General features: G+C 45.3%; 1 protein-coding gene and 1 pseudogene across 1 annotated transcript; both read right to left on the bottom strand.

Annotated features, from left to right (window-relative positions):
- Positions 1-8,569: 8,569 nt before the first annotated feature.
- On the bottom strand, positions 8,570-15,690 carry LOC8030296 (leukocyte elastase inhibitor). The gene is made up of 2 exons (XM_029976198.4): positions 15,396-15,690; positions 8,570-10,982 (listed from the first exon to the last, which is right to left on the bottom strand). Exon 2 carries the CDS (start codon positions 10,958-10,960, stop codon positions 9,827-9,829), a length of 1,134 nt encoding a protein of 377 aa, XP_029832058.2. The 5' UTR covers positions 10,961-10,982; positions 15,396-15,690; the 3' UTR covers positions 8,570-9,826.
- An 8,638-nt stretch (positions 15,691-24,328) lies between these two features.
- LOC115316748 lies at positions 24,329-26,762 on the bottom strand (annotated as a pseudogene).
- Between the last annotated feature and the right edge of the window lie 452 nt (positions 26,763-27,214).

Here is a 27,214-nt window from a genome sequence, read left to right as displayed (position 1 = left end):
GAAGTTCTCAGCCATTTGGCTAAGATAAGTGAGGTTTTCAGCCTCTTGGCTAAGAACCAAGTCGTTCTCAGCCCCTTGGCTAAGAATCAGGTCGTTCTCAGCCATTTGGCTAAGATAAGTGATGTTCTCAACCATCTGGCTAAGAATCAAAAGTCGTTCTCAGCCTCTTGGCTAAGAACCAAGTCGTTATCAGCCCCTTGGCTAAGAATCAGGTGGTTCTCGGCCATTTGGCTAAGATAGGTCACGTTCCCAGCCTCTTGGCTAAGAACCAAGTCGTTCTCAGCCCCTTGGCTAAGAATCAGGTCGTTCTCAGCCATTTGGCTAAGATAAGTGATGTTCTCAGCCGTCTGGCTAAGAATCAAAAGTCGTTCTCAGCCTCTTGGCTAAGAACCAATTTCTCTGACATTCGGCTAGGATCAGTGAAGTTCTCAGCCATTTGGCTAAGATCAGTGAGGTTTTCAGCCTCTTGGCTAAGAACCAAGTCGTTCTCAGCCCCTTGGCTAAGAATCAGGTCGTTCTCAGCCATTTGGCTAAGATAAGTGATGTTCTCAATCATCTGGCTAAGAATCAAAAGTCGTTCTCAGCCCCTTGGCTAAAAATCAGGTGGTTCTCGGCCATTTGGCTAAGATAAGTGACGTTCTCAGCCTCTTAGCTAAGAGCCAAGTCGTTCTCAGCCCCTTGGCTAAGAATCAGGTCGATCTCAGCCATTTGGCTAAGATACGTGATGTTCTCAGCCATCTGGCTAAGAATCAAAAGTCGTTCTCAGCCTCTTGGCTAAGAACCAATTTCTCTGACATTTGGCTAGGATCAGTGAAGTTCTCAGCCATTTAACTAAGTAAGATCAGTAAGGCTTTCAGCCTCTTGGCTAAAAACCAAGTCGTTCTCAGCCCCTTGGCTAAGAATCAGGTCGTTCTCAGCCATTTGGCTAAGATAAGGGATGTTCTCAACCACCTGGCTAAGAATCAAAAGTCGTTCTCAGCCTCTTGGCTAAGAACCAATTTCTCTGACATTTGGCTAGGATCAGTGAAGTTCTCAGTCATTTGGCTAAGATCAGTGAAGTTTTCAGCCTCTTGGCTAAGAACCAAGTCGTTCTCAGCAACAGGTCGTTCTCGGCCATTTGGCTAAGATAGGTGATGTTCTCAGCCTCTTGGCTACCAAGTCGTTCTCAGCTCCTTGGCTAAGAATCACGTCGTTCTCAGCCATTTGGCTAAGATAAGTGATGTTCTCAGCCATCTGGCTAAGAATCAAAAGTTGTTCTCAGCCTCTTGGCTAAGAGCCAATTTCTCTGACATTTGGCTAGGATCAGTGAAGTTCTCAGCCATTTGGCTAAGATCAGTGAGGTTTTCAGCCTTTTGGCTAAGGAACAAGTCGTTCTCAGCCCCTTGGCTAAGAGTCAGGTCGTTCTCAGCCATTTGGCTAAGATAAGTGATGTTCTCAGCCATCTGGTTAAGAATCAAAAGTCGTTCTCAGCCTCTTGGCTAAGAACCAATTTCTCTGACATTTGGCTAGGATCAGTGCAGTTCTAAGCCATTTGGTTAAGATCAGTGAGGTTTTCAGCCTCTTGGCTAAGAACCAAGTCGTTCTCAGCCCCTTGGCTAAGAATCAGGTCATTCTCAGCCATTTGGCTATAAAATAAGTGATGTTCTCAGCTATCTGGCTAAGAATCAAAAGTCGTTCTCAGCCACTTGGTTAAGAACCAATTTCTCTGACATTTGGCTAGGATGAGCGAAGTTCTAAGCCATTTTCTAAAATCAGTGAAGTTCTCAGCCTCTTGGTTAAGAATCAAGTTGTTCTCAGCCCCTTGGCTAAGAATCAGGTCGTTCTCAGCCATTTGGTTGAGATAAGTGATGTTCTCAGCCATCTGGCTAAGAATCGAAAGTCGTTCTCAGCCTCTTGGCTAAGAACCAAGTTCTCAGACATTTGGCTAGAATCAGTGAAGTTCTCAGCCATTTGGCTAAGATCAGTGAGGTTCTCAGCCTCTTGGCTAAGAACCAAGTCGTTCTCAGCCCCTTGGCTAAGAATCAGGTCGTTCTCAGCCATTTGGCTAAGATAAGGGATGTTCTCAACCACCTGGCTAAGAATCAAAAGTCGTTCTCAGCCTCTTGGCTAAGAACCAATTTCTCTGACATTTGGCTAGGATCAGTGAAGTTCTCAGTCATTTGGCTAAGATCAGTGAAGTTTTCAGCCTCTTGGCTAAGAACCAAGTCGTTCTCAGCAACAGGTCGTTCTCGGCCATTTGGCTAAGATAGGTGATGTTCTCAGCCTCTTGGCTACCAAGTCGTTCTCAGCTCCTTGGCTAAGAATCACGTCGTTCTCAGCCATTTGGCTAAGATAAGTGATGTTCTCAGCCATCTGGCTAAGAATCAAAAGTTGTTCTCAGCCTCTTGGCTAAGAGCCAATTTCTCTGACATTTGGCTAGGATCAGTGAAGTTCTCAGCCATTTGGCTAAATCAGTGAGGTTTCCAGCCTTTTGGCTAAGGAACAAGTCGTTCTCAGCCCCTTGGCTAAGAGTCAGGTCGTTCTCAGCCATTTGGCTAAGATAAGTGATGTTCTCAGCCATCTGGTTAAGAATCAAAAGTCGTTCTCAGCCCCTTGGCTAAGAACCAATTTCTCTGACATTTGGCTAGGATCAGTGCAGTTCTAAGCCATTTGGTTAAGATCAGTGAGGTTTTCAGCCTCTTGGCTAAGAACCAAGTCGTTCTCAGCTCCTTGGCTAAGAATCAGGTCATTCTCAGCCATTTGGCTATAAAATAAGTGATGTTCTCAGCTGAATCAAAAGTCGTTCTCAGCCACTTGGTTAAGAACCAATTTCTCTGACATTTGGCTAGGATGAGCGAAGTTCTAAGCCATTTTCTAAAATCAGTGAAGTTCTCAGCCTCTTGGTTAAGAACCAAGTTGTTCTCAGCCCCTTGGCTAAGAATCAGGTCGTTCTCAGCCATTTGGTTGAGATAAGTGATGTTCTCAGCCATCTGGCTAAGAATCGAAAGTCGTTCTCAGCCTCTTGGCTAAGAACCAAGTTCTCAGACATTTGGCTAGAATCAGTGAAGTTCTCAGCCATTTGGCTAAGATCAGTGAGGTTCTCAGCCTCTTGGCTAAGAACCAAGTCGTTCTCAGCTCCTTGGCTAAGAATCAGGTCGTTCTCGGCCATTTGGCTAAGATAAGTGATGTTCTCAGCCTCTTGGCTAAGAAGCAAGTCGTTTTCAGCCTCTTGGCTAATGATCAGGTGGTTCTCGGCCATTTGGCTGAGATAAGTGATGTTCTCAGCCTCTTGGCTAAGAACCAAGTCGCTCTCAGCTCCTTGGCTAAAAATCAGGTCGTTCTCGGCCATTTGGAAAGGTGTAAACCCAAAAAATGCTCCTAGGCCGCCGCCCTGTTGCTGATGCTGATGCGGCTGGTGCGACTCTCGCGCCCCCTATCAGCTAGAAAATTTCTGCCACTCTCTGGGGCTGTGAAGACCCGCTCAGCGCGGTTCTCTGCCTACGTTTTTGCGGTTTTGCACTCGACGTTCTCTCGCCCCTCTTGAAAGTTTCCACTTAATTTTTTTTATGCGTGCTGCGTACCCTTTTTGTGTTATCTTCCATTGTGAGAAATAAGGCTGGTAAGTGCCTGCCGTTCAAGCTTTTCTGCTCGACATTCACGGGAAACGAAGGAGGTGAAGGACGTCGAACGACCCTCGACGCGATTTTGCGAACATTGTTCTCCCCCCTCCCAGAGATAATCCGCGTAGAATCCTCAGTCATCTCCAAAAATAGTTGTCCGGGTTGGGGTGAGAAACGGGTCAGTCGCGTTTGTTTCTTTTTTGCCTTGGTGCGGTTGTGAAAAAAGGAAGCTTTCTCCAAAACGTGCACCAAAACGAAGTCATCTCGGATTCCGCCCGATTGTCAAGATGTGACTGTCGTCGACTGTGACTGTGTTATTTGAGATCTTTCTCAAATAAATTTTTTTCGGATAACGCTGCATCGTGTGGTACGCACGATATATTGTTCGAATGTTAACACTTCCTCAATTTTATGTCCATGTCCTGTCCATCGGTAAACACGTTATTTGTGAGCGTGAAAAATGCATGCCTTTCAGCCCTCTTCTGTTGCAATGTATTTTTGACAGCAAAGCGCTCTGTCGTTTCAGATGCGGCGAATCCCGCGGCGCCCTCAAAACTTATCGTAATAAGAAAAAAACAAAAAAAAAAAAAACAGTCACATTCGTTCTGTCGCGCGCGTACCCAACGAAAATAGTTTAGTTTTAGTTCTTTTTTTTTTTTTTTTTTGCTTTTTTATTGTCCTCGGGAAAATGCGTGTACCATGAAACACAAAATACAGCGGGAAAATACGAGAATTTAGCCGCCAGCAGCGTTTGAAACTGCGCCTATCGAAATCACAGTCCACTCGGTTAGGGTTAGGAGGGCCGCCGGTGAGAGTCTAGCCTCAAACTCAGTGACTGGGCTCGAAAACGGTTTGTTGCCCCTGGGGTCAAGTGTTTTTCGAAAAGGCTTTCGAAATACGGCTCTTTGTTGGCAGCTGCGAAATGCCTGCACGATGGTGGACTAAAACCTCAACGTCACGGCACACTGAAGAAAACACACCCACAAAAAAGGGGATGAGCGCAGTGACGTTGCACTTTCGACGCTCTTTGATTAGCTTGTCGGCTCGTAGTGTTGGCCGCGCTCCGACGTTCGCTATCTTATGGAATGACTTGCACGTTCCTCGATGCAGTTGTTCCGCCATTGTGCAGGGGTTCCGACCTATTAATAATCGGCACGTGACTTTCGAAAGGGTCTATTACAGAGGTTCACAAGGTCGACCACCGAGACCGCGTGGACGGCCGGCTTTGTCTACGCCTCGGAAAGGGGAAAAAGGAGTTGCGGCGGTTTCCCTCGGGGGCCTGTGGCCTTGTTCGCTTTGCGTCCAAGCAAACATTGGGCAGGGAAAAACTTGAGCAACATCCGCGACGAAAGGTCCCCCTTCCCCTATCTCCCCATTCTCTCCCACAGCCCACGCACAGACACTCTCCCTGCATGTTTCGGTGCCATTCCCGAAGCGGTCGGTATTTTTCTGTTGGTGACCTGCCGGCAACACGGCCTGCTGCAAGTGCAAGTCCATGCGCAGATTTCTCTTCGGTTGTCCGTCCCTTTCCCTGTGTTCCTCACGTTTGATACTGTTACCAACACCGTCACGCCCGTTTTGTACTCATTGTGTTCTTCTGCCTTTCTAACTTTTTTTATTTATTTATTTATTTCAAATACTGCCAACCCTTGCGGGTTATAGCAGGAGTGGATACAGTAATATATCAAACAAAATACAGGTGACACAAGAAATTATACATAGAACAATCATTCTCACAGGTGCAACTATTCGTCAGCAAACCAGTTCATCAACTTTTCTTCATATTCTTCAACAGACGTGACGTCCGAAAAAACACTTGGGGGTAATCTGTTCCATTCTTCTATTGTTTTGACAAGAAACGAATATTTAAAAATGTCAATATTGGGCATAAATGGGTCAACTGACAAATAATTGTTTAGTCGTCGAGACCGTCTTCCAGGAGATCTGATATAAGTTTGCGTGTCAATATGAAGATATTTAAAATACAACAAATAAAAAAACTTCAGCCGCGCAATTCTTCGTCTTGACGCTAAGGACGATAATTGGGCTTCCCTCAACAATGCCGAAACAGACTCGTGTCTATCGTATTTAGAAAAGATAAACCTTGCTGCTAGCCTTTGAATGCGCTCCACTTTATCTATTTGGGTTTGTGCGTAGGGGTCCCATATTATCGATGCATATTCCAGTGTCGGGCGCACTACAGGTTTTCCCGCTCATTTTAATCCAAGTGACGACCAATTTAATCCCAGGGTCACTCAATTTAATCCAAGCGCCATACAATTTAATCCAAGGGCCACACAATTTAATCCCGGGGTCAGTCAATTTAATCCACAATATATATATGCACTTATTGTGTTCAGTGGTCGTGTTTTGCTTAAACATTTGGTAACTTAGAACAATTGTTTATACAATTAGAATTTGGGGGGGGGCGGCAATTGATAATTGGATCACTAATGGGATTACTTTGAGTTACTAGTTCCACTGTTAACGAGGCTTGATTGATGTGTTGGTTACTATTTTTAAAGCGCAGCTCTTAGGCGCCCTTGTCCGACTTGAGCGGCGTCGGCGTAAACACGCGGTGCATGATGGGTAAATTCCCCCGCTAATTTTAGGAGAAAAATTTCCCCGCTAAGTCTAGCGGAAAATTTTCCCCGCTATATTTAGCGAGAAATTTTCCCCGCTAAATTTGTCGGAAAAATTTCCCAGCTAGATTTAGCGCAAAATTAGCCCCGCTGTCTAGCGGAAATTTTTCCCCGCTAGATATAGCGGAAAAACTTTCCCGCTAAATTTAGCGGGAAATTTTCTCCACTAAATCTAGCGGAAAATTTCCCCCACTAAATCTAGCGGAATATCTTCCCATCTAGATTTAGCGGGAAATTTGCCCCGCTAAGTCTAGCGGAAAAGTTTCCCCGCTAGATCTAGCAAAAAATTTCCCCGCTAAATTTAGCGGGAAATTTTCCCCGCTACATCTAGCGGAACATGTTCCCCGCTAAATCTAGCGGAAAATCTTGCCAGCTAGATTTAGCGGGAAAATTTTCCACTAGAGTAAGCGGGGCAAATTTTCCGCTAGATTTAGCGGGGAAAATTTTCCGCTAAATCTAGCTGGGAAAATTTTCCGCTAGATTTAGCAGGGAAAATTTTCCGCTAGACTTATTAGGGCAAATTTTCAGCTAAATCTAGCTTGGAAGATTTTCCGCTAGATTTAGCGGGGGGGGGGGGGGATTTTTCGCAAAATATAGCGGGGAATATTTTCTGCTAGATTTAGCGGGGAAAATTTTCCGTTTGACTTAGCGGGGCAAATTTTCCGCTAAATCTAGCTGGAAAAAATCCGCTAGATTTAGAGGGGAAAATTTCCCGCTAAATATAGCGAGAACATTTTCCGCTAGATTTAACGGGCAAAATTTTCCGCTAAATTTAGCGGGGAAAATTTTCCGCTAGATTTAGCGGGGAAAGTTTCCGCGAAACAAAAGCGGGGGAAATTTTCCGCTAAATATTGGAGATACTTTTGCGCTCGATTTAGCGGGGAAAATTTTCCGCTAAATTTAGTGGTGAATATTTTCCTCTAGATTTAGCGGGGAAAATTTTCCGCTAGATTTAGCGGGAAAATTTTTCCGCTAAATATAGCGGGGGAATTTACCCATCATGCACCGCGTGGTTACGCCGACGCCGACGCCGTTCGAGCCGGAAAGGGGTGCCTAAGAGCTGCGCTCTACAAAGAGTAACCAACACATCAATTAAGCCTCGTCAATAGCGGGACTAGTAACTCAAAGTAATCACATTAGTAATCAAATTATCAATCGCTCCCCCAAAAGAAATTCTAATTGTACAAACAATTGTTCTAAGTTACCAAATGTGTAAGCGAAACACGACCACTGAACACAATAAGTGCATATCTATGTTGTGGATTAAATTGACTGACCCCAGGATTAAATTGTTTGGCGCTTGGATTAAATTGTATGGCACTGGGATTAAATTGAGTGACCCCGGGATTAAATTGATCGTCGCTTGGATTAAAATGAGCGGGAAAACCTGTAGAGTTTTATAAACGTTGGTCCGGATATCGGAGTTCGATATTGTTTTGTGGGTGGGACCGTACAAATGATCGCATCAACTTTTTGGCAGAGCAGTCAAAGGTGCGGGCACGCGTGCCCTCTTCTCGAAGAAAAAGTTAAAAGCTGAAACAAAATGAGGACAAGGAAGATACAGTCCATACTGATCCAGTATGGACCAACTAGCCCAAACCCAACGTGTTAATGCCCTCTCCTTCTTTTCTCTACCAAATGGCCTTGAGACGTGCTCAAGCGAAACGAACGCATCTCAAAGAAAGGAGCGCGCTCGTATGTAGCAGACAGCGCCAGTTTGAAAACCGGTCCATATCGCATGACGTTTTAGCGAACCGTGACATTTGAGCGAATCGACGCTTGAGCGAATAACGGGGCGTGAGGGGGGCCCTGGTGAGGGGGCGCCACTTGCGACCTCTACATTGATGAGGGAACAGGGCCGTAAGTTTATAAAGGGATGAGTAAGCGAAGGTTAGGCTATAGCTTTATAACCTCTACACTGCTAAGACCATTCAAACGTTAATCAGATACCACTCTATGTTTGTTTTTTTCTTTTTTTTTTCTTTCCAAGACCACATGCTCATCCATCAGAGATCATTCTCTCCAGATGCACAATGGAACTAACAAAGACAGTTTGTTTATTTAAAAATAAATCATACAGGAGTGAGGCTGTCCGACATTCGCATTTGTTGCAGACATTTGTACACAAAGAAATACATGTATCACAGTAGCAAGCCACACAAATCTTGAACCCCGCCACTGATGGTCGGGCCATCAGTGGCGTCACTAGGGTCAGCGGCACCCGGAGCGGCGGGCTGCCGCGACAACACACATCCCTTTCACTGCCCAGCTGCACCCAGGACGGTCTGCCTGCAGCCAGCCCCAGCCCCCCCCCCCCCCCCCCCCCCCTTTTGTGACGCCACTGCGGGCCATACAATTGCACGGATATTGCGCATTCCTGTGCATTAAGTGAGCATTTATTTACCTTTTTCCGGCATGCTTTTTTTTATGGATCAGCTGTTATCAAAACAGAACCATGCACCGAAATATTAAAACAAAACAAAACAAAAATAACAGTTTCTAGTTCTACACATAGCAGCTCCCTAGCTATATTTGTGTTTCAGCTCAAAAGATCTGTGCAGGTGCATTTGTGCAATATAATTGCTGCAAATAGGAATAACATCTAAATGTTCAACGGAAATACAAGAAGAAAAAGAACACTGGCACATATTGCTAGTTAGCAGCTTAAAATAGCACCTTTGGTGTCATGACTTTATATTCGCGTAAAAATTCTGCAAAATGCGGTCTCATTGAGCAGATATCCCTAGATTCAGCAATCAGGGGATCATATTTAAAATTGGTCCTGGTAGCAGGACATCACAGTACGGCATTCTGTTACCACTATTTGGTGATTAACAATGCACACTACTTTGATTACATGCTCTACTGCAGGCCCAACAAATACTCCGTGAGCATGCAAATATCAACATAAAAAGTCCCTGCATATGAAAGTTTAGGTGGCTCAAAGCAGGGTGTACAGTGCATGTTTGTGTAGCTTTTTGTAGGCAAACTTGCCCCGTGCTGCCACAACCAAGGATGTATATAAATTTCCACAAATTTATTTAAATATTTCTTCAGATGGTCGCACTGCCCGACAATTTCACTGAACTGGATAACACACATATTCATGCAAATTGAATACACATGAACACAAGACATCAGTTTGTTCACATTAATTTAACTAGCTCATCAGCTAGCTCACTTATCTAGTTATTTGAGCACATAATTATATAGAAACAGCTCAGCAAAAGTGAGGGCTTTCTGCATGACAAGTAAAATTTGCAGCAAGGAAGCAAGAAGAATAAACGATGTATAAAAACTGAAACATTGCTAAGTACTTTTAAGTTCGTTCATCTTCATATTGTACTGTGCCTTCTTCACCAGCTCACAATGCTTGTTGGTGACTGTTTCGTGGCTTTAACTCCGTTTATTTGCTTTGGTCCTCATCCCTACTTTAATGCACATCTTACATGAAGCCTAACATCAACAACACAAAGATCTAGCAAGTTACCGAAATACATAAGCTGAATATTGCAGAATTGTTACACAGTAGTGACTAAGAGATAACCTCACAGACTGGTTGGCCACCTTTAAGAGCAACGCTTTTTAGAGTTCACGGATGGATCCCATGAAGAGAACAACATCTGGATCATGGCTGTGGATCAAGAACATGAATGGGTGGTCAACGAAAAAGTTAACCACCTCTGGAAATAGCGCACAACCAAACATCATGGGTACGGCGGTGGCAGCTGCAGCCTCCGTGCCCTCCTCATTAACTTCCACAAAAGCCTTGTGGATGACATCCGAAGCGTACAGATCCCCCGTAGAGCTGATGCCAGAGAGATCCGCAAGGGACGTGAAGAAATCCTTGACTCCCATCGCCATCAGTACGTCCTTCAGACCTATGGACTGTTCCAGTTTGAACTTCGGCAAGCGCAAGTTGACATCGGGCGTCACAATCATGCCGCCGAGCAGAGCCGACAATTTCAGAGCGGTCAAGTGTTCCTCCAGGACTGAGAGTCCCTCCACGTCTTCGGGCAGGAGGATGATCATTGACATCTTGTTGCCTTTGTAGGGAATCTCAAGCGCAGTGACTTTGAGGTCGCTGCAGTGACCCATTTTGAAGTCCCCTTTCTGATGCATCATGTCCACTGTCTTTGAGGTATGTGGCGTCAAATGGAAATCTTTCGGCTGCGTAGCACTAGGCTTGAATTGAGAATCCCACAGACCTTTGAAGTAAATGGCATTCACCAATATAAGTGATGTCGATGCATCAACAGTTCCGGGAGCGAGCAGGTCCCTGATCTTTGACCTGGTGACTTCCTCGACCCAGGCATTGACCTCCTGTCGGACTCTGTCTGCGTTTCCTGCAAAGTCAACAGCCTTGATGGTGCTGTCGTAAGACTTCTGCAACAGGGTTGTGTACTCCGCTTTCGGTTGGAAGGTCTGCTCAGAGTACATGCGATTGGCGATGTGCAGGGCCACATCTGGGGCGTAACTGGGTAGCTTGCAAAGAAAGCTCGAGAAGTGGTTGTGGATCTTGTCGTCGTTTGAGTGCAGGATGGCAGCGATTTGCATGGCAGTGTTGCCTCTAGCTCCTGCGAGGGCCATGGACAGAGCAGCTGCAATACTGAATGGTGAGAAGAAGACGTTTCCTGCCGTGTCTTTGCCGGAGGGTTTCAGTCGCTTGTATAGGTCGATGGAGAAGTTGAGGATGTGATTGCTCAGACTTGCCTCCATCTTAGATACTTTTTCAATGTGTCTGGAAGAGGAATTGCATATACTTTGATGGGGAGCTGCACATATCCTGAAAGCATTGGTGTAGACAGGAAGGGGGAGCCTTATGGGTCAGAACTTCCCCATTCCCCAAGCTTTAAACATCCCAGCCTCCAGACTCCATCGACAAAACTCTTCCGTTTAAAAGAATGTACCACATGCAGTGCAACATATGGAGTCTAACTGTGTATAGTACCAGCCGGAACTCGAATGCGAAGCACTTGAAACTTGAATCATATTCTATAATTACTTAGAAGTGATAAAAAGAAATGTTGCATACGCCGTCTATCGATTGAATTCGTAATCCAGCAATCAATCGAGTGAAGGGGAAGCATGCGGACATGCTCGTAATGCAGTTTGGAAAGTAGTATATTCCCTGTACTTGTACTTTACTGAAAGCATCTTTTTCTCAGGCACTTAGCGATGGAGGTACAACTCTTCAAAATGCATTCCCCAAATTTGAAGAAAAAAGATTGGCTTATCGTCATGTGAAAATGCGCTATTCTCTTTCGAGACATCATCCGGTCATCTCTTTGAGTGAAGTAATGGCGGCTGCAACACCTATACAAATAAATACCTTATAAGGTGATTGTGTATAGTTCTTCAGCGAGGGTAAAACAATGACTCTATGGCCACTTGACTTTATCCAATATTTGCCACCATTTATAAAAATAACTGAATCACTACCGATTAACCATGGAGAAATGCACACCAGTTAAAAAAGAAAACCTTGTATAGGGGAATGAAATGGCGAGATGAAAGATTGTGTTAAAGGGGCCCTCCGGAGCGTTCTGCGATGGTCTATTTATGGCGGTAACTCAATCTACAGGCCCTAAAGATCCTAAAAATCATAAAATTACGGTCATGCGCGGCGGATTTCCCTGTTAAAATTGCTATCAAAGTCCCCGGCACGCCCCCCTTTCTGAGATGACCGCGGAAAACGGGAGGGGCATCTCTTTACGCGTCAGCCAATAGCAAGCGAAGGATACCGGCGTCACTGCGGGTCACCAACGCCGCCGACCGCCGACCCGCGGAGGAATCTCTCGAACACGCGCGGACCGTCGTAAAGGGGCCCGGACTTTGTGCTCGACAGTCGTCGCGCTGCTACTGCAATACGCATTCGCATTCCACAGATGACAAGGAAAAGTTTGACTCGTTGACGTGGAAGGATCGCAAAGCTGGCTTAGGAGCCGGGATCCACGAAAAGAAAGAACACGTGTCCCGCAAACGCACGCCTGCAGACGCCCCGGGAAGCAGACGAGCCGACGCGCCGACGCATCACCCCCTAGCAACAAGCTTGCGGGGAGAAAACATAGTTCGCTGGTTTTGGAGCGATAATTGCGGACTATGTTTCCTGCACCACTATCAGTCTACGTTTTTCTCAAACTCTAATTTACAACGAGCTTAAAAAGTGTTGCAATAATAACGTTCGCATTCACCGCGAGATGAAGAATTTCCATTGGTCAAACTTTAGCGATGGGCAGGGAATGGGGGATTGTCTTCCAAGAGAAAATAGTCCCGAGATATTTCTACTGCCATCTGCTTAATAAACGGTTTTGTAATCTAAAACTTTGTATACATATTAACTTGCGCCTACTACGCAATATAACAACAGAAACAGACGATCGCAGAAAGCTCCGGAGGGCCCCTTTAAGAAGCACTTGTACTTTACTTTGACAGTGCATTGCATTTATGGTGCAGGGAGTTCCCGAGAAAAACAAACCGTGTTTTTCGGCCCAGATAAATAAACTATGCATCACAGAAATCTCAAACTCTGTGAGAATGTGAAACTAGCGGTTGGGATACAACGCGAAAGTTTGAGAAGATGACGTTGCCTGGATTAAAAGATGATTGAGAAAAACAATATCTCTCTATGAGCAGATCGTCAAAACAAAAAATTATATTGTAGACACTCGTGGGCATTATATCAGTAAAAAAACACCTGTCAGCAAAAAAAAATAATATTGTTTTATTTTTTTTTTATGTTTCTTTCACTAAAAATAGAGGCTACAGGCACCCACAATGTCATTTTTTTGTTTTGACAAAATTAGGCTTGGATGGACGTCGGCTCATAGATAAAGTTAATTTTCTCGATTAATTTTGATCCAGGTAAGGTCATGTACTCAAACTTTCGCGTTCTATCCCATCCGCTAGCGTCGCTTTCTCACGGAATTCAAGCATTCTGCAAATGCCTAGTTTATTTACCTGGGCCTAAAAACACAATTCTCTTTTCTCGGGAAGTCCCTGTACTTCACTTCAAACACATTGCCCCCGATGCTTACTACTTTACTTGAAGTACATAATTTCATTTGCTTTGTACTTTACTGCATAAATCGGCTTCCTAACCTATCGCGCTGGGATTTACTACAGAAGTGCTCGAAGCTGGTGCATTCATTGAGGGTATGAATGCATGAAACCTCCGGAGTCAAAAGAAAGAAAATAAAAACTGTTTTTTTTTTCTTTACTTGTTTCGCGGGTTTTCCGCGTAGGGGGCAGAGATAAAGGCGTGGTGCCTGACAAAGCCTCTGCCCCCTAAAGTCCAGCAGCTCAAAGTAGTTACATAATAACAAATTCTACAAAACATTATACAGTTAAAATAAAACAAGAGAAACAAGTCAAAGAAACAAGAAGAATAGACACTATATTCATTTGCCAAAAAAAAAACTCTATAAACGAGTGTTGGTCGTAAGAAACCAAAAACAGTAACAAGAAACAGTAACAAAAAACAAACTAGAATGCAATCCTCCGGCATATCAGCATCACAAGCAAGTTCACATGAAGGAATACAATGAAAACAAATCTTTGAAATTATAGCTATACCTAGTGATTGTATTCTTGGTGAAATACACTATCCAAATGAGAATGCGATTTCACTGCCAACCAGGAAACTTCTACAATCCCTTTTAAAACCAGGTAACGTGTTGTTAAAGTTAATGTCGAAGTCCGTTCTATTTAGTGTTTTAGTTGTTTGAAAAATGAAAGTTTGTTGACCATAGTTGGTTCTTATGGCCGGCATCCTTCGCTTCGGATTTCTAATTGGATATGCACTAAGGCTGTTCGCTGGTGTGGTGTAAAGTCTATTTTTATGTATCCATAGTAAAAGTTTGAAGTAATATATTTGATCTGCCTTAAGAATATTATATTTGATGAAGAGTGGTTGTGTTCTTAAATTTCTGGCATCCCCTTTATAATTTTCACACATTCGTAAGATTTTTTTTTTTTTTTGTAAAAGGATAATTTTATTATAATTCGCCGCCGTCGTCGTTCCCCAGACCAAAATACCATAACAAATTTTGGAGTAGAATAAGGAATAATACAATGTGTGTTTTAACCAGGTCGGTATCAAATTTTGTATTCTATAAATGCATCCTGTTACCCGGGATAAATCAGCCTTCAGTTTGTTTACATGGCAATTCCATGATGGATCCTGCAAACCAGACGCCCAAAATGTTTTGTTCTGCTACCTGCTCCAATGTTGTGCCCTCGTATATTACGTTAATGGAACTATAGTCTTGCTTATTTGCTTGTTTAAAAATGATATACTTAGTTTTTTTTGTATTTAATTGTAGACGATTTATTTGCAACCATATTGATAATTTCGAGAGATATTCATTAGCCAACTTCTCGACGCAATTTTTCGTCGCACCAGCAAAGAATATATTTGTGTCGTCTGCATACATTATTAGTTCTGAGGAACCTGGTATTGCCGTAATGTCATTAATGTACACGAGGAATAATAGAGGGCCTAAAATGGAGCCTTGAGGAACACCATGTCGTATTCTGTCCGTCGAAAAAATATCTCTAAGCCATTTATCTCAAAATCACCAAATAATCATTGTGGGCTATTGTGGCGTTCACTACGATTGAAAAATACGTGAAATGGAAAGAAAATAGAATTGGCTTACCTATTCTTCACTTTATTTAGCACAAATAAGCGCCACTGTAACACACAATATTTTTTTAGTGTTTGATTGTTCTTGATTTACTCAGGTGAGCATAGCTTTCCACAATTTTATCGAAAACTTCCACCAACTTCAGGCACCTCTGTGGTAAGTCCCAGCGCGACAAGTTAGGAAACCGATTTGTGCGGTCGCTTTAAAGTGCGTTCAATTAATTTCGCCCACGCCGTACTTTACCCAACACTATCGTAATGACGATAGGCCACACAGTGCACAGGCAACACACCTACAGTGTGCGATCTTCAAACCGTAAAAACCGAAGAAAAAAAAAAAGGAGAAAGGGTCCCTTGTGTCACGTTGTATAGGATCGTTTTCTGTTTGTCATCTCGACTATCAAATTCCAACGTATGCGATAGGTCGCTCGCTGCTTGGCATCATACTATCGCCTCCAAAAGAGCCTGTTTTGTAGAACCGATCGAGCAAAATCTCCATGTACACACCTGAAAGCTTTAGCGGCGATTACTAAACGTTCTTCCCAAGGTGGGCGTCGTCGTCACCCCAGCCGTTTGTGTAAACAAATCGTTGTCTCGATTTACCGGGGCTGTTCACTCTTCACAAGTTGTTCAGAGTTCTACAAACACGAATATTCACCGTTAAGAGAGACCGCTGATCAACTCAGAGTATGTAAATTAGTGCTTAATGACAGGATATTGCACTTCCGAACTGCTCGTACACATCGCAGCCTTCGCCGGCACGGCAGTACGTGTACTGCAGCCTGTCCCCAGCAGTCCCCAGCGTTATGCCAGTGTCCCTAGTGGGAGGTAGTTGAAGGTAGGGAGATGTGTTCGGTTTGTCCCTACGTTGTCCCTAGCATTACCTAGTGCGATGGATATCAAATGGCGATAAAGGATAATTTTATGGTGCGTCAGGAAAGTACCAAAATGGCAAATTTAAAACTTTTACGTACTGCACTTACTAAGATGTAAGTTGGCTCACAACTGATATAGATCATTGCATGTATGTATGTCCATATTTTTGAAGGAGCAACTTGCACCAAAGCCCGAGGTGGCGGGAATTTTAAGCGCATCGCGCGGCGCCGTAAATTTGTATTTTTGACGAGGATACAATGTCATAGGACAATTTGAAATTGCTACTGTTTAACGTGAAATGTCTAAGAGCTGCTTGTCTTGAGAATCAAAATATTTCATTTTGCTTCTCATCCCTTCAAAGCACAATGCTGGCGTGCGGAAAAGCGAATGAGACGGAAAAACTGCGCCTATTGCCCGAGCGGCAACTTTTTAGCGGGCCACAGTTCTTTCCCCGCGCCCCCCCCCCCCCCCCCCCCCCCCCCCAAACCTTTATAAAATCACTTATTTTGTGGTTTTCGATTAAACTTAGCAATTGGTGTCTGGTTGGAACCAGATCGTTTAATCATCAGTAATTAAAAAGGTTAACAAATTTTAGTTAATTATCTTTCTTATCCTGACGATTATCCCTTTGTATTAGGTACACCTGGCCATATAACTCACCTCAGGTACGTAGCCAGGATTTTGATTCGGGGGGGGGGGGGGGGGGGGGACGCCCATGACAAAGTGCTGTATTATGGGGAGATGGGAGAGGATGCCCCAGCAAAATGGAAAGTCAAGGGCGAAGGGGGGGGGGGGGGGGGGGGGGGGGCTCGCCCCCATTCCCCTTCTCCCACCTGGCTGCGTGCCTGACTCACCTGCACGGACCGCATTCATTCCTTCACAATGTTAAAAAATATATGTAAAATTAAAAAAAAAACACCCTGTATAACAACAAATGCTGATTTTATTTATCTGGAAATAATGCATACTGTACATGGCTCAGGTAATTCCATGTTAACATTTTTTTAATTGCAAACATCTGTATACACACATACACAAAGTGTATCACAACAGCAACCAAACAAATCTCATACGTACATCGGAAGTATTTAAAACCAGATCTCTGCATAAAAATATGAAAATGCTAGTTTCTACGAAGCAGACCCCGCTAAAAACTTAAAATTTGCAATTCAACTGCAGGACTGCAGGCAGTACCGGCAATAGGAAACCGCCGCCGCACACCCCTATGGCATCATAAGCATGCCACAAGTTAAATATATTTTTTCCCAAAAGGACAAACACTCCACTCACTCACTTAAAAACAATTATCAAATGTCACTCCCGAGTAGATGCTTTTAAATACTCATTTTCCCCGCACTGTGTCCGATTGGAACTGCCGAGAAATATAGTTGAATGTGCCAGTGCTTCCACGTTTCTCGAGCAACTCTTTTGAGCTGGATAAATATGTTCATTTTTATAATAGGCGTTTCACTGTCAAGGCTACCTTTGCGTCAAATTTGTTACCTTTGACAGGACAGCCTTTTCCATGTATTGTTATTGTTGTGCTGCTTTTTATGTGAACTGTTGCCGACACACTGCTGTCCACTGTAGCTGAGCTTTCTTTTTTTTTAGCGTATTGTCTCGGCAGGGGACTACACTTACATTGCAAGTTTCTCTTGTATATAGTGTTTCAATATTGTGCTACTCCTATGATATTTAATGTTTGGAATAATAGTATCGAATAATAAATAAATAAATGACAGAGTTCGTGAGATGATATTGAGAGATTCCATTATACTGTCAAGGATGAAGGTGAAGAGACGATCCATAATGAACTGGACATTAAGGTTTAATCAGCGCACTTGTGCCAGAAACAAAAGAAGGAACGAGCGTCGAGAAAGCAGCAGCGAGCGACGATGCGTCGGCGTGACAGCTGGCTATAGACCTTTTCTGCAAGTGCGCCGCCATCTTGAATTGACGTCACTTCCAGTATGGGCGAAAACATTGTTTTGCCTTTGCCACGCCAATAGAAGGCATTTGGCATATAAGTGTAACCGTCACACTTTCTCTGTTTGCCTCCCCTTTATTCTTTTACTATTTGCAGGTTGAAACGTTGGATTATTTTTTCGTCGCCCATACCGGATACGCCTATTAGGTGGCTGGAGACGAGAGTACACAGAAAAGGTCTATAGACGGTTCAATTAGGGTCATAGCAGAGAGGGTAAAAGAGAAAAAAAAATGCACTCCCCCTCTCATCCCGTATGTCGTCCGCTCCGCCGAGTGGCTGTAGCTAGCGTCCGGCTGGCGTGCAAACTGTTTAAAATCGCGTCATTTTGGAACTTTCAAGCGCAGATGCGCAGATTTTGGTATGCCAGTTGCCGTGTAATATTATGCTAGATAAAAAGACTCACAGGATCCGATTGCGCTGTTACCTGCGCGCAAATAAAAAAAAAAAAAATAGGGGAAAACTGTGTCAGATTGGCCGGTCTCTTTGGCGAAAAGTAAATCCGGTTGCTGTACCTTTTTTGCTATACAAAAGTTCGTACTGGTGTAGGCCTTTAGCGACCATGAGTGGAAGTCTGAAATAATAAATAAAACGTGCTCTCCAGCCGCGATACAAGCAGTAGTTGAGGGTAGTACTGCCGGCTGACTCAACTGCTATTTAAGTAACGAAAAAAAGATATGCTAGTTGATCATTTAGCAAAATAGAACAGAGAGCTATAGGCTGATTTTGGAGTAGCCACAACTATTCTAAGAACGCGAACCACTTCACAACGGCAGCCACGAGCGAGAGTTCGATGTTCGGTAGAGCCCGCCGAAACAGCCCAAAGATGAAGAATGGCAATTTCCCTTTTTTTTCGTCTGCTAGCGGAGTCGGGCGCGTGCCCTCGCTGTCGTTTTACCCCGCCGAACCCGCTGAACTTCCCGGATGTGTGGAGAGGGCGGTGAGGTCGAACAAAATGGTGCCGCCCAGAGAGCGCTAAATGGAATAGTCTGTACACGTTTGCAAGTCCGGTCTCAGGGCGCCGCCATCTTCCTCAGTGGGGTGCGCTCTCGGGAGCGGCCATAATCCGATTACGACGCCTTAGCAAGGCTTCGTAATCGGATTATGACTGGTCCAAGCGCACCCCAGACAGGCAAGATGGCAGCGCCCTGAAGCCGGACTTGCAAACGTGTATAGAGTGAGATTGAATGAATCGACAAGACCGCGCTCGACTCCTTATCTACTCACTCGGTATCTCAAAAATTCAACTTAGAAGATTCGGGAGTGAGCTATGGCGAGAATGACAAGAGATGGGTCATTCTGGCCCCTTTATCTTTTATGCTCGGGGTAAGAAAAAGGCTCGAGGTACACCTAAGCATTTCTCATGAGTTGTAAATGCTAAAGCATCAATGTCGTTCTTCCGCTCCCTTCTTTCGTCTGCGGCGTATTTGCGTCGACGGCCGAGCGCGCGCTCTCCTCGCCGCTCTGACCTTGGACACTTCGTGTCATTGGCGCGCTGGCGGCGCGGACACGCAGTGGCAGTCGTTGAAACTGACGTGCAGCGGCCAATGGAAGACTCGTTCCTTGAAACTCTGAAACTGGGGGTGCACCTTGCCCCCCCCCCCCCCAGTTCTCAGGGTGTGTGTGTGGGAGGGGGGGGGGGGCGGCAAGGCATGTGTTTTGCCCTCCCTGAAGCAGCCGCCACTTGGCAGGGCAAACACTAGCCGGCGGGGCACAAGGGATACCAAGGGCACCGCCCTCCCCCCCCCCCCCCCCCGGCCCAGGGGGGAGGGGGGGGGGGGGTGTCTGGTTTGCCCCCCACTCAAAAACAAGTTGGTACGCCACTGTGCGTGTGTCACCAACGTGGTGTACGAGATTCCGTTCAGTTGTGGCAGTGCCTACATTGGGCGGACGGCGCTGCTCTAATGATAGAGCACGAGAGCACAATCTGTGTGTGCGCAACAACGCGGGGGGCCATCTCGCTGACCAATGTAGGCGATGCACGTGTGAACCTGACCTGACTTCCAAAAAGTTTTCAAGAAAGGCAAAAGACAAAACGGAAAGAGAGATTATAGAGGGATTCTACATAAAAAAGAAAGGAAGAAAGCAATGTACCTTTTGTGGAAACATCGGTTCGAGAGTAAATGGTTCTAGTACCTTCTCTCTCTCTCTTCTGGCCGAGCAGAGAGGGAAGACGGTTTCTTCGTATCGACTTTGGGGCAGAAAATAACCCACGACGGGGACAAACGCGAGTTTGGGGGAGCCGCATCTCGGTCACAGCGGCTCAATGGGCGAACAGGATGTGGCCGACGTTTTGGGTGTCGAACGGGTAGGAGAGGCCTTGCGCGCACGTTGTTTTCTGGCCACTTAGTCTCGAACCCAGTAGCGTGTCTAGGTGGCAGCACATATTCGCCAAAAGGTTGGTTGCGTCAGCGCCCCGTCTGTGTATCTGCTTCCGAGTGAAATAGTGTTTCCGGATGGTTTCCTTTGATTGGAGCGAATCAGTGCGATGCAGTTTGGGCATTGCGTCTGTATTAGGTATGTCGCGAACTTTTGGCGAACTGGATTTTTAGGTCGAGCTTTCGGGGTTCGACGAACCTTCGACCTTTTAACCAGAATCGACCGGTCCGACTTTGTGGACAGTGTGACCAGACCCTGATACAAGCATGTCTAGGTTTGGAAAAAAAAAAAATTATGCAAAGGGTTATTTTAATTTTATGAGCCGTTGCAATTAAAAGAAACTAATTTTAATCGCTGAAGAAGTTAATAACTTAATTTTTTTACTATATTAATTGAAATAACCAATCAGTGTTGCCCTATTCATCCCCTGGCCATCACCATTTAATCCGAAGCCAACTGGCTAGCCTGTCGCGCATGCGCATAGCAGTCGAACTATTCACAAGAAGCTCGACTCAGGTTCGACTGCTATGCGCATGCGCGACAGGCTGGCCAGTTGGCTTCGGATTGGATGGTGATGGCAAGGGTATGAATAGGGCAGCACTGATTGGTTTTTCAATTATTACAGTAGAAAAAAATTAAGTTATTAACAGTTTCAGTGATTAGAATTAGTTTCTTTTAATTGCAACTGTTCATTAAATTTAAAAAAAAACCTTGGCATAAAAAAAAAGTCTCCAAACCTAGACATGCTTGTATTAAGGTCTGGCCACACTGTCCACAAAGTCGAACCGGTCCATGGAGAATAGAAGTATGGTGTACTAGAACTGGGCAGTGTGTCGTCCGCGCCGAGAAGCAACGGAGGGAGGAGGTCGGCGCAGCGATGACGGCGCGCGAGGAGGCCAGGGGGCGCTGCGGGTAACAGGCGTGCTCCTTCCCGCTCGGATTGCCGTGAGGTCGTACTGCTTGTGATCGCGTGGATCGCGTCGTCGCCTTGTTTTGCTGCAGTTCCTTTTTTTTTTTTAATGGTTGAGTGAAATGGATTGTGATCGGTGCCGTTCAGTAGGGTGTAGACAACGCGTGCAATGACAGAAAAACGGCGGAACAAGAGAGACGGGACGTGTTTTGTGTCGGGGCAGTGATTTCCCTACACCCCTCAGCGGGGGTGTACTCCCCCCTTGTTTTTCCGAAAGCACCCCTTTAATTCGCAACGACTCTTATATTCTCAATGCCCCCCCGAACACCCTCCCTAACCTCAATTCCTGGGGCCCGTGCCGGGTTGCAACAGTGGCTACCGGTCCTGCAAAGAAGCCCGTTCCCTTTTTCGTGCCCCTCTCGAGTTCAATCGGCGTCAGTCGTCGTCCCGCAACATTAAAAGGAGTGACAGGGAGACTCTGCTTCATGTAATGCAGGCTGTCATGACAGTCGTCCTCTACATTTTTTTTTTCCGGACTTTTTGCACATTAAAGTATCTGCTAAATCGGTTTTATAGACACTGGTTTGGGCACACCGAAGGGTCCTGTGCACGCTGACTGCATTAGAAAGGCTTGGAGAAGTGACTGTGAAAATATGACGTTAAAGGTTATGGCCTCACATGAGCAAATTATTTTTTTTTTTCCTAACGGCTTTGAAAAGATGAGGGTTGGCCCAGCACTCCGTCTCTTCAATGAGGAAGTGCTAAGAGGCCTCTTTTTTTTTTTTTTTTTTTACCGCAAGAAAATTGAAGGGTCTTATGGCCCAGCGGAAGATACTGAGTCATTTATCCTGAAGATGTCGAAGCTCATCAAGATCATGACCTCACGTTGGAGAATGCAGAGGTACAAAATGCCATAGGCGCCGACTACGGGGGAGCTCGGGAGCACCCTCTCCCGAACTCTTGGGAAAAGCAAGTACCATCGCCTCCGGAATATTCCTTCGGTGCACCTCATTAATCTCATCTGTGCGCTGGCGCCCAGTGTATAATTAAAAATTTATCTGTGTGCCCTGGTGCCCACAGATATCAATATAGCTGGTGCTCAGTGGATAAATAAGAATATATACACTGTGGTTACTACCAGAGCTGGTGAGTGGATACATTTTTCTAACTATTCGCACAATCCTGTTTGAAGACCCCACGTAGTAACAGCAAATACGATAAAGGCTAGTACTGGAAATTCCTTCGAAAGCCCGTGGAGGTAGTTGCGTGAGTCGGCAGTGGCACCTCCATGCAGCCTACGGAAGTAGACAATATAGCCCGTTTTGTAAGCCCCATTTTGTTTTCCCAAACATTGAAACAATTCATTAGGGTAGTGAGCTTCAACCACGGAATTCATTGATCACAACTACAGTGACAGCGAAATTATAGGGTCACAAAAGCACACATTTGTTTAGGTATCACGCCATCAGCATGCTTATCCTACGTTATCCAGGGGATTACACACGTTTGGGACGTCTCTTTCAAGAAACTTCCCCAACGTTTCCCTGGGGGATGGATTTCCCGCAGCTATTCAGAACGCAACATTGTCAGCGCGAACAAGCGATCGCCGGTTTTTCTATGAGAAACCATAGACTTTCAGCAAAGTTCTAATTGCTGGGGAAAAAGCTCATTCGGGTCTATAATGCAGGTGATAAAAGTTCGTCCTCACTAATACTCTTTCGAAGTGAATCCGAGAAAGTGCCAATGTCTTGTTCGCGCTAGCAGTGTCGCAATGCGTACTGTGGCGTCCTGCCCGAAGATGCACGTCTCGGCAAAGCATTTGGCAACGAATTAGTGCGATAAATAATATGTGAAACAGCAGAAATAAAAAAATACCGTAAAGAGTTAGCCAAACAATACGAAACAATCGAACCCGTGCGGAACGCCAAGCCAGCCAAGCGCTACCGCTGCCTGCGCTCCGCACTCCGGCAGCACGCCTACTACACGTTGCGCCCTCTCGCGGCCACCGATCCGGTCATCGCTGAAAGAGCCCCCCCTCCGCCGGCCGCTCGCTACACTGCCCAGTCTTCTAGTACACCATAATAGAAGGGTAGGAGAGGGCATGAAGTCGGCCGTGTAGCCTCCACAAGCCATGCTCTCCTTGACGCCTCGCCTCTTTCTCATTTTCCTCCTTACTCTCCTCACTTACCATGCCAACGTGAGCACATCACGTGAACATAGCTAGACTTCCTCTTGCTGTGGGGTACTAGAATACACCACAGTCTAGACTTCGACCTGATAAAACCTACCGGACGGAGTGCGCGCAAGCCTGCAATGAGTCCTTCTACAATCAACCATCCATCTCACACGTAACATGTCACGCGCACCAATCGCCAGAGAGATCTGCAGTCACGCTGGGCACAACATCGTATAAACTTTTTATGACTAGGCTTCACCAATATTGCAACGTGCCCCCTCCTAGTACTTCTAACCTCCTTGAACCGGTCGAATCTGGTTAAAAGTTCGTAGGTTCGTCGAACCGGCTCGAACCCCGAAAGTTCGACCTAAAAATCTGGTTTTACAAAAGTTCGTGACACCCCTAATCCCTAGTATATATATAGGTGACGATCGATGGTGATAATAAAAAACTAGTTGATTGAAGCGCCTGTCCTGCCGTCCGTGTTTCTTCATTGTCTCCGTTGTTCGCGCCTTTTTAACCGTTTATTCAGCGCGGAGCTCCACCGCGCTGTCAACTAAGAGGAGGATGGACCATAGTCATAGAATAGGGAACGCGCGTTGATAAGGAAGGCGTGCCATCATTGACAATTAAGTTTATAAAGTAATGAGTGAGTGAAAGTTAGGGCTCATTAATCTCTACGTTGCTAAGACCATTCAAACGTTAATCAGATATCACTTTTTTTTTCCAAGATTGCACGCTGATTAATCAGAGATCCTTCTCTCCAGATGCAAAATAAAACCAACAAAGACAGTTTATTTATTTGAAAATAATGCATACAGGAATGAGAATGTCCCATATTCGCATTTGTTGCAAACATTTGTACACCAAGAAATATATGTATCACAGTAGCAAGCCAAACAAATCTCAAACATTACCTCTACGGGTCATCATTCAGTGGCGTCACTAGGGTCAGTGGCACCCGGAGCGGCGGGCCAACGCCCCCCCCCCCCCCCCCCACACACACACACTTTTTCACTGCCCAGATGCAACCCCCCCCCCCCCCCCCCCCCCCCCGAGCGCTGCACTTTGGGTGACGCCACTGCGGGCTATACAATTACACAGACATTGCTACATCCCTGTGCATTAAGTGCGCATTTATTCACCTTTTTTGCATGACATGGCTTTTTATAGATCAGTTGTCAAAGCAGAACCCTGCGTTAAGATATAAAAAAAAAACATAACAGTCTCTAGTTCTACACACAGCAGCCCCTAAATTTGCGTTCCAACTCAAAATATCTGTGCTCGTGCATTTGTGCTATATCATTGCGGCAAATAGGAATAACATCAAAATAATAAACGGAAATACAAGAAAGAAAGAAAGAAAAAAAGGCACGGGTACATATTGCTAGATAGCAGTTTAAAAAAGCACCTTTGGCATCATGACTATATATTCGCATAAAAATTCCGCAAAATGCGGTCTCATTGAGCAGAGATCCTAAGATTGAGCAACCTGGTGGATCATATTTAAAATTGGTCCTTGTAGCAGCACGTCACAGCACTGCATTCTGTTATTACTATTGGGTCATTAACAATGTGCACTACTTTGATTGCATGCTCTACTGCATGCCCAACAAGTACTCAACGAGTATCCAAATAGCATTATTGTTAAAGCATGCCGTCTCATAACGAATAAAGTGCCTGTATATTAAAGTTTAGGTGGCCGAAGCAGGGTGTACAATTTATGCTTTTGTAGCTTTTTTTGTAGGCAAACTTGCCCCGTGCTGCCACAACCAAGGATTTATAGAAATGTTTACAAACTTATCCAAATATTTCTTCAAATGGTCGCCCTGTGTTGTACAATTTCGGAGAACTTTACATAACAGATATTCATGCAAATTTGCCCTATAGGCACAAGACATCAGGTTGTTGACATTAATTTAACTAGCTCATCAGATAGTTTACACTCATTTAGTAATTTGATCAGATAATTCTATGGAAACAGCTCAGCAAAAGTGAGGGCTTTCTGCATGACAGGCTAAATATGCAACAAGGAAGCTATAGAATAATAAACAATGCATAAAAACTGAATGTTGCTAGGTAGTTTTATGTTCGTTCATCTTCATATTGTGCTGTGCCTTCCTCACCAGCTCACAACGCTTGTTGGTGACTATTCATGGCTTTAACTCCGTTTATTTGCTTTGGTCCTCATCCCTATTTTAATGCACATCTTACAAGAAGCCTAACATCAACAACACAAAGATCTAGCAAGTTACCGAAATACACAAGCTGAATATTGCAGAATTGTTACACAGTATGACTAAGAGATAACCTCACAGACTGGTTGGCCACCATTAAGAGCAATGCTCTTTTCAGAGTTCACGGATGGATCCCATGAAGAGAACAACATCTGATCATGGCTGTGGATCAAGAACATGAATGGTGGTCAACGAAAAAGTTAACCACCTGTGGAAATCTCGCACACATTAACATCATGGGTATGGCAGTGGCAGCTGCAGCCTCCGTGCCCTCCTCATTAACTTCCACAAAAGCCTTGTGGATGACATCCGAAGCGCACAGATTCCCCCGTAGAGCTGATGCCAGAGAGATCCGCAAGGGACGTGAAGAAATCCTTGACTCCCATTGCCATCAGTACGTCCTTCAAACCTATGGACTGCTCCAGTTTGAACTTCGGCAAGCGCAAGTTGACATCGGACGTCACATACATGCCGCCGAGCAGAGCCGACAATTTCGGAGCGGTCAAGTGTTCTCTAGGACTGAGAGTCCCTCCATATCTTCGGGCAGGAGAATGACCATCGACGTCTTGTTGCCTTTGTAGGGTATCTCGAGCGCAGTGACCTTGAGGTCGCTGCAGTGACCCATCTTGAAGTCCCCTTTCTGATGCATCATGTCCACTGTCTTTGAGGTCTGTGACGTCAAGTATGGAAATCTCCCGGCTTCGTAGCACTAGGCTTGAATTGAGACTCCACAGACCTTTGAAGTAAATGGCATTCACCAATATAAGTGATGTCGATGCATCAACAGTTCCAGGTGCGAGCAGGTCCCTGATCTTTGACCTGGTGACTTCCTCGACCCAGGCATTGACCTCCTGTCGGACTCCGTCGGCGTTTCCTGCAAAGTCAACAGCCTTGATGGTGCTGTCGTAGGACTTCTGCAACAAGGTTGTGTACTCCGCTTTCGGATTGAAGGTCTGCTCAGAGTACATGCGATTGGCGATGTGCAGGGCCACATCTGGGGCGTAACTGGGTAGCTTGCAAAGGAAGCTCGAGAAGTGGTTGTGGATCTTGTCGTCGTCTGAGTGCAGGATGGCAGCGATTTGCTTGGCAGTGTTGCCTCTAGCTCCTGCGAGGGCCATGGACAGAGCAGCTGCAATACTGAATGGTGAGCAGAAGACGTTTCCTGGCGTGTCTTTGCCGGAGGGTTTCAGCCGCTTGTATAGGTCGACGGAGAAGCTAAGGATGTGGTCGCTCAGACTTGCTTCCATCGTGGATCCTTTTTCAATGTGGCTGAAAAGGTAAGTACATATGTTAAATTGATGAAGCGAAATACTTTGATGGGGAGCTGCACATATCCTGAAGGCAGTGGTGTAGCTGGGGAAGGGGGGGGGGCCTTATGGGTCAGAACTTCCCACTCCCCAAGCTTTAAAACATTCCAGCCTCCAGACTCCAACCCCCCCCCCCCCCCCCCCTAAAAAATATAGACAAACTTGGTTACAATACAACAGTGCCTGAAAAAATAAAGCGACAAAACTGTTCCGTTTAAAAGTATTTGCTACAGTGCAACGCATGGAGTCTAACTGCATAGTACCAGCCAAAACGCAAATGCGAAGCACTTGAAACTTGAATCATGGTGAATTCCGCTCGCAGATCTCGAGCGCTCCAAAAGCGTTTCATTTGGAGCGGCATATTCCGCTCCGCAGATCTGGCTCGAGCTGGTCATCTCCCTCTCGTAGATCTCTAGCAGCGCCCGCTCCACGGAGCGCCTCAAACCCCGCCGAACTT

The sequence above is a fragment of the Ixodes scapularis genome, unplaced genomic scaffold (genome assembly GCF_016920785.2).
Source record: "Ixodes scapularis isolate PalLabHiFi unplaced genomic scaffold, ASM1692078v2 PGA_scaffold10__122_contigs__length_95168666, whole genome shotgun sequence".
Lineage (NCBI taxonomy): Eukaryota > Metazoa > Arthropoda > Arachnida > Ixodida > Ixodidae > Ixodes > Ixodes scapularis.
Note: the sequence above shows the minus strand (reverse complement) of the source record. Positions and strands in the feature narration are given on the sequence as shown.

What these genes read in the sequence shown, in the direction of transcription:
- LOC8030296 (XM_029976198.4), bottom strand. Translation starts at nt 10,960, where the DNA reads ATGGAGGCAAGTCTGAGCAATCACATCCTCAACTTCTCCATCGACCTA.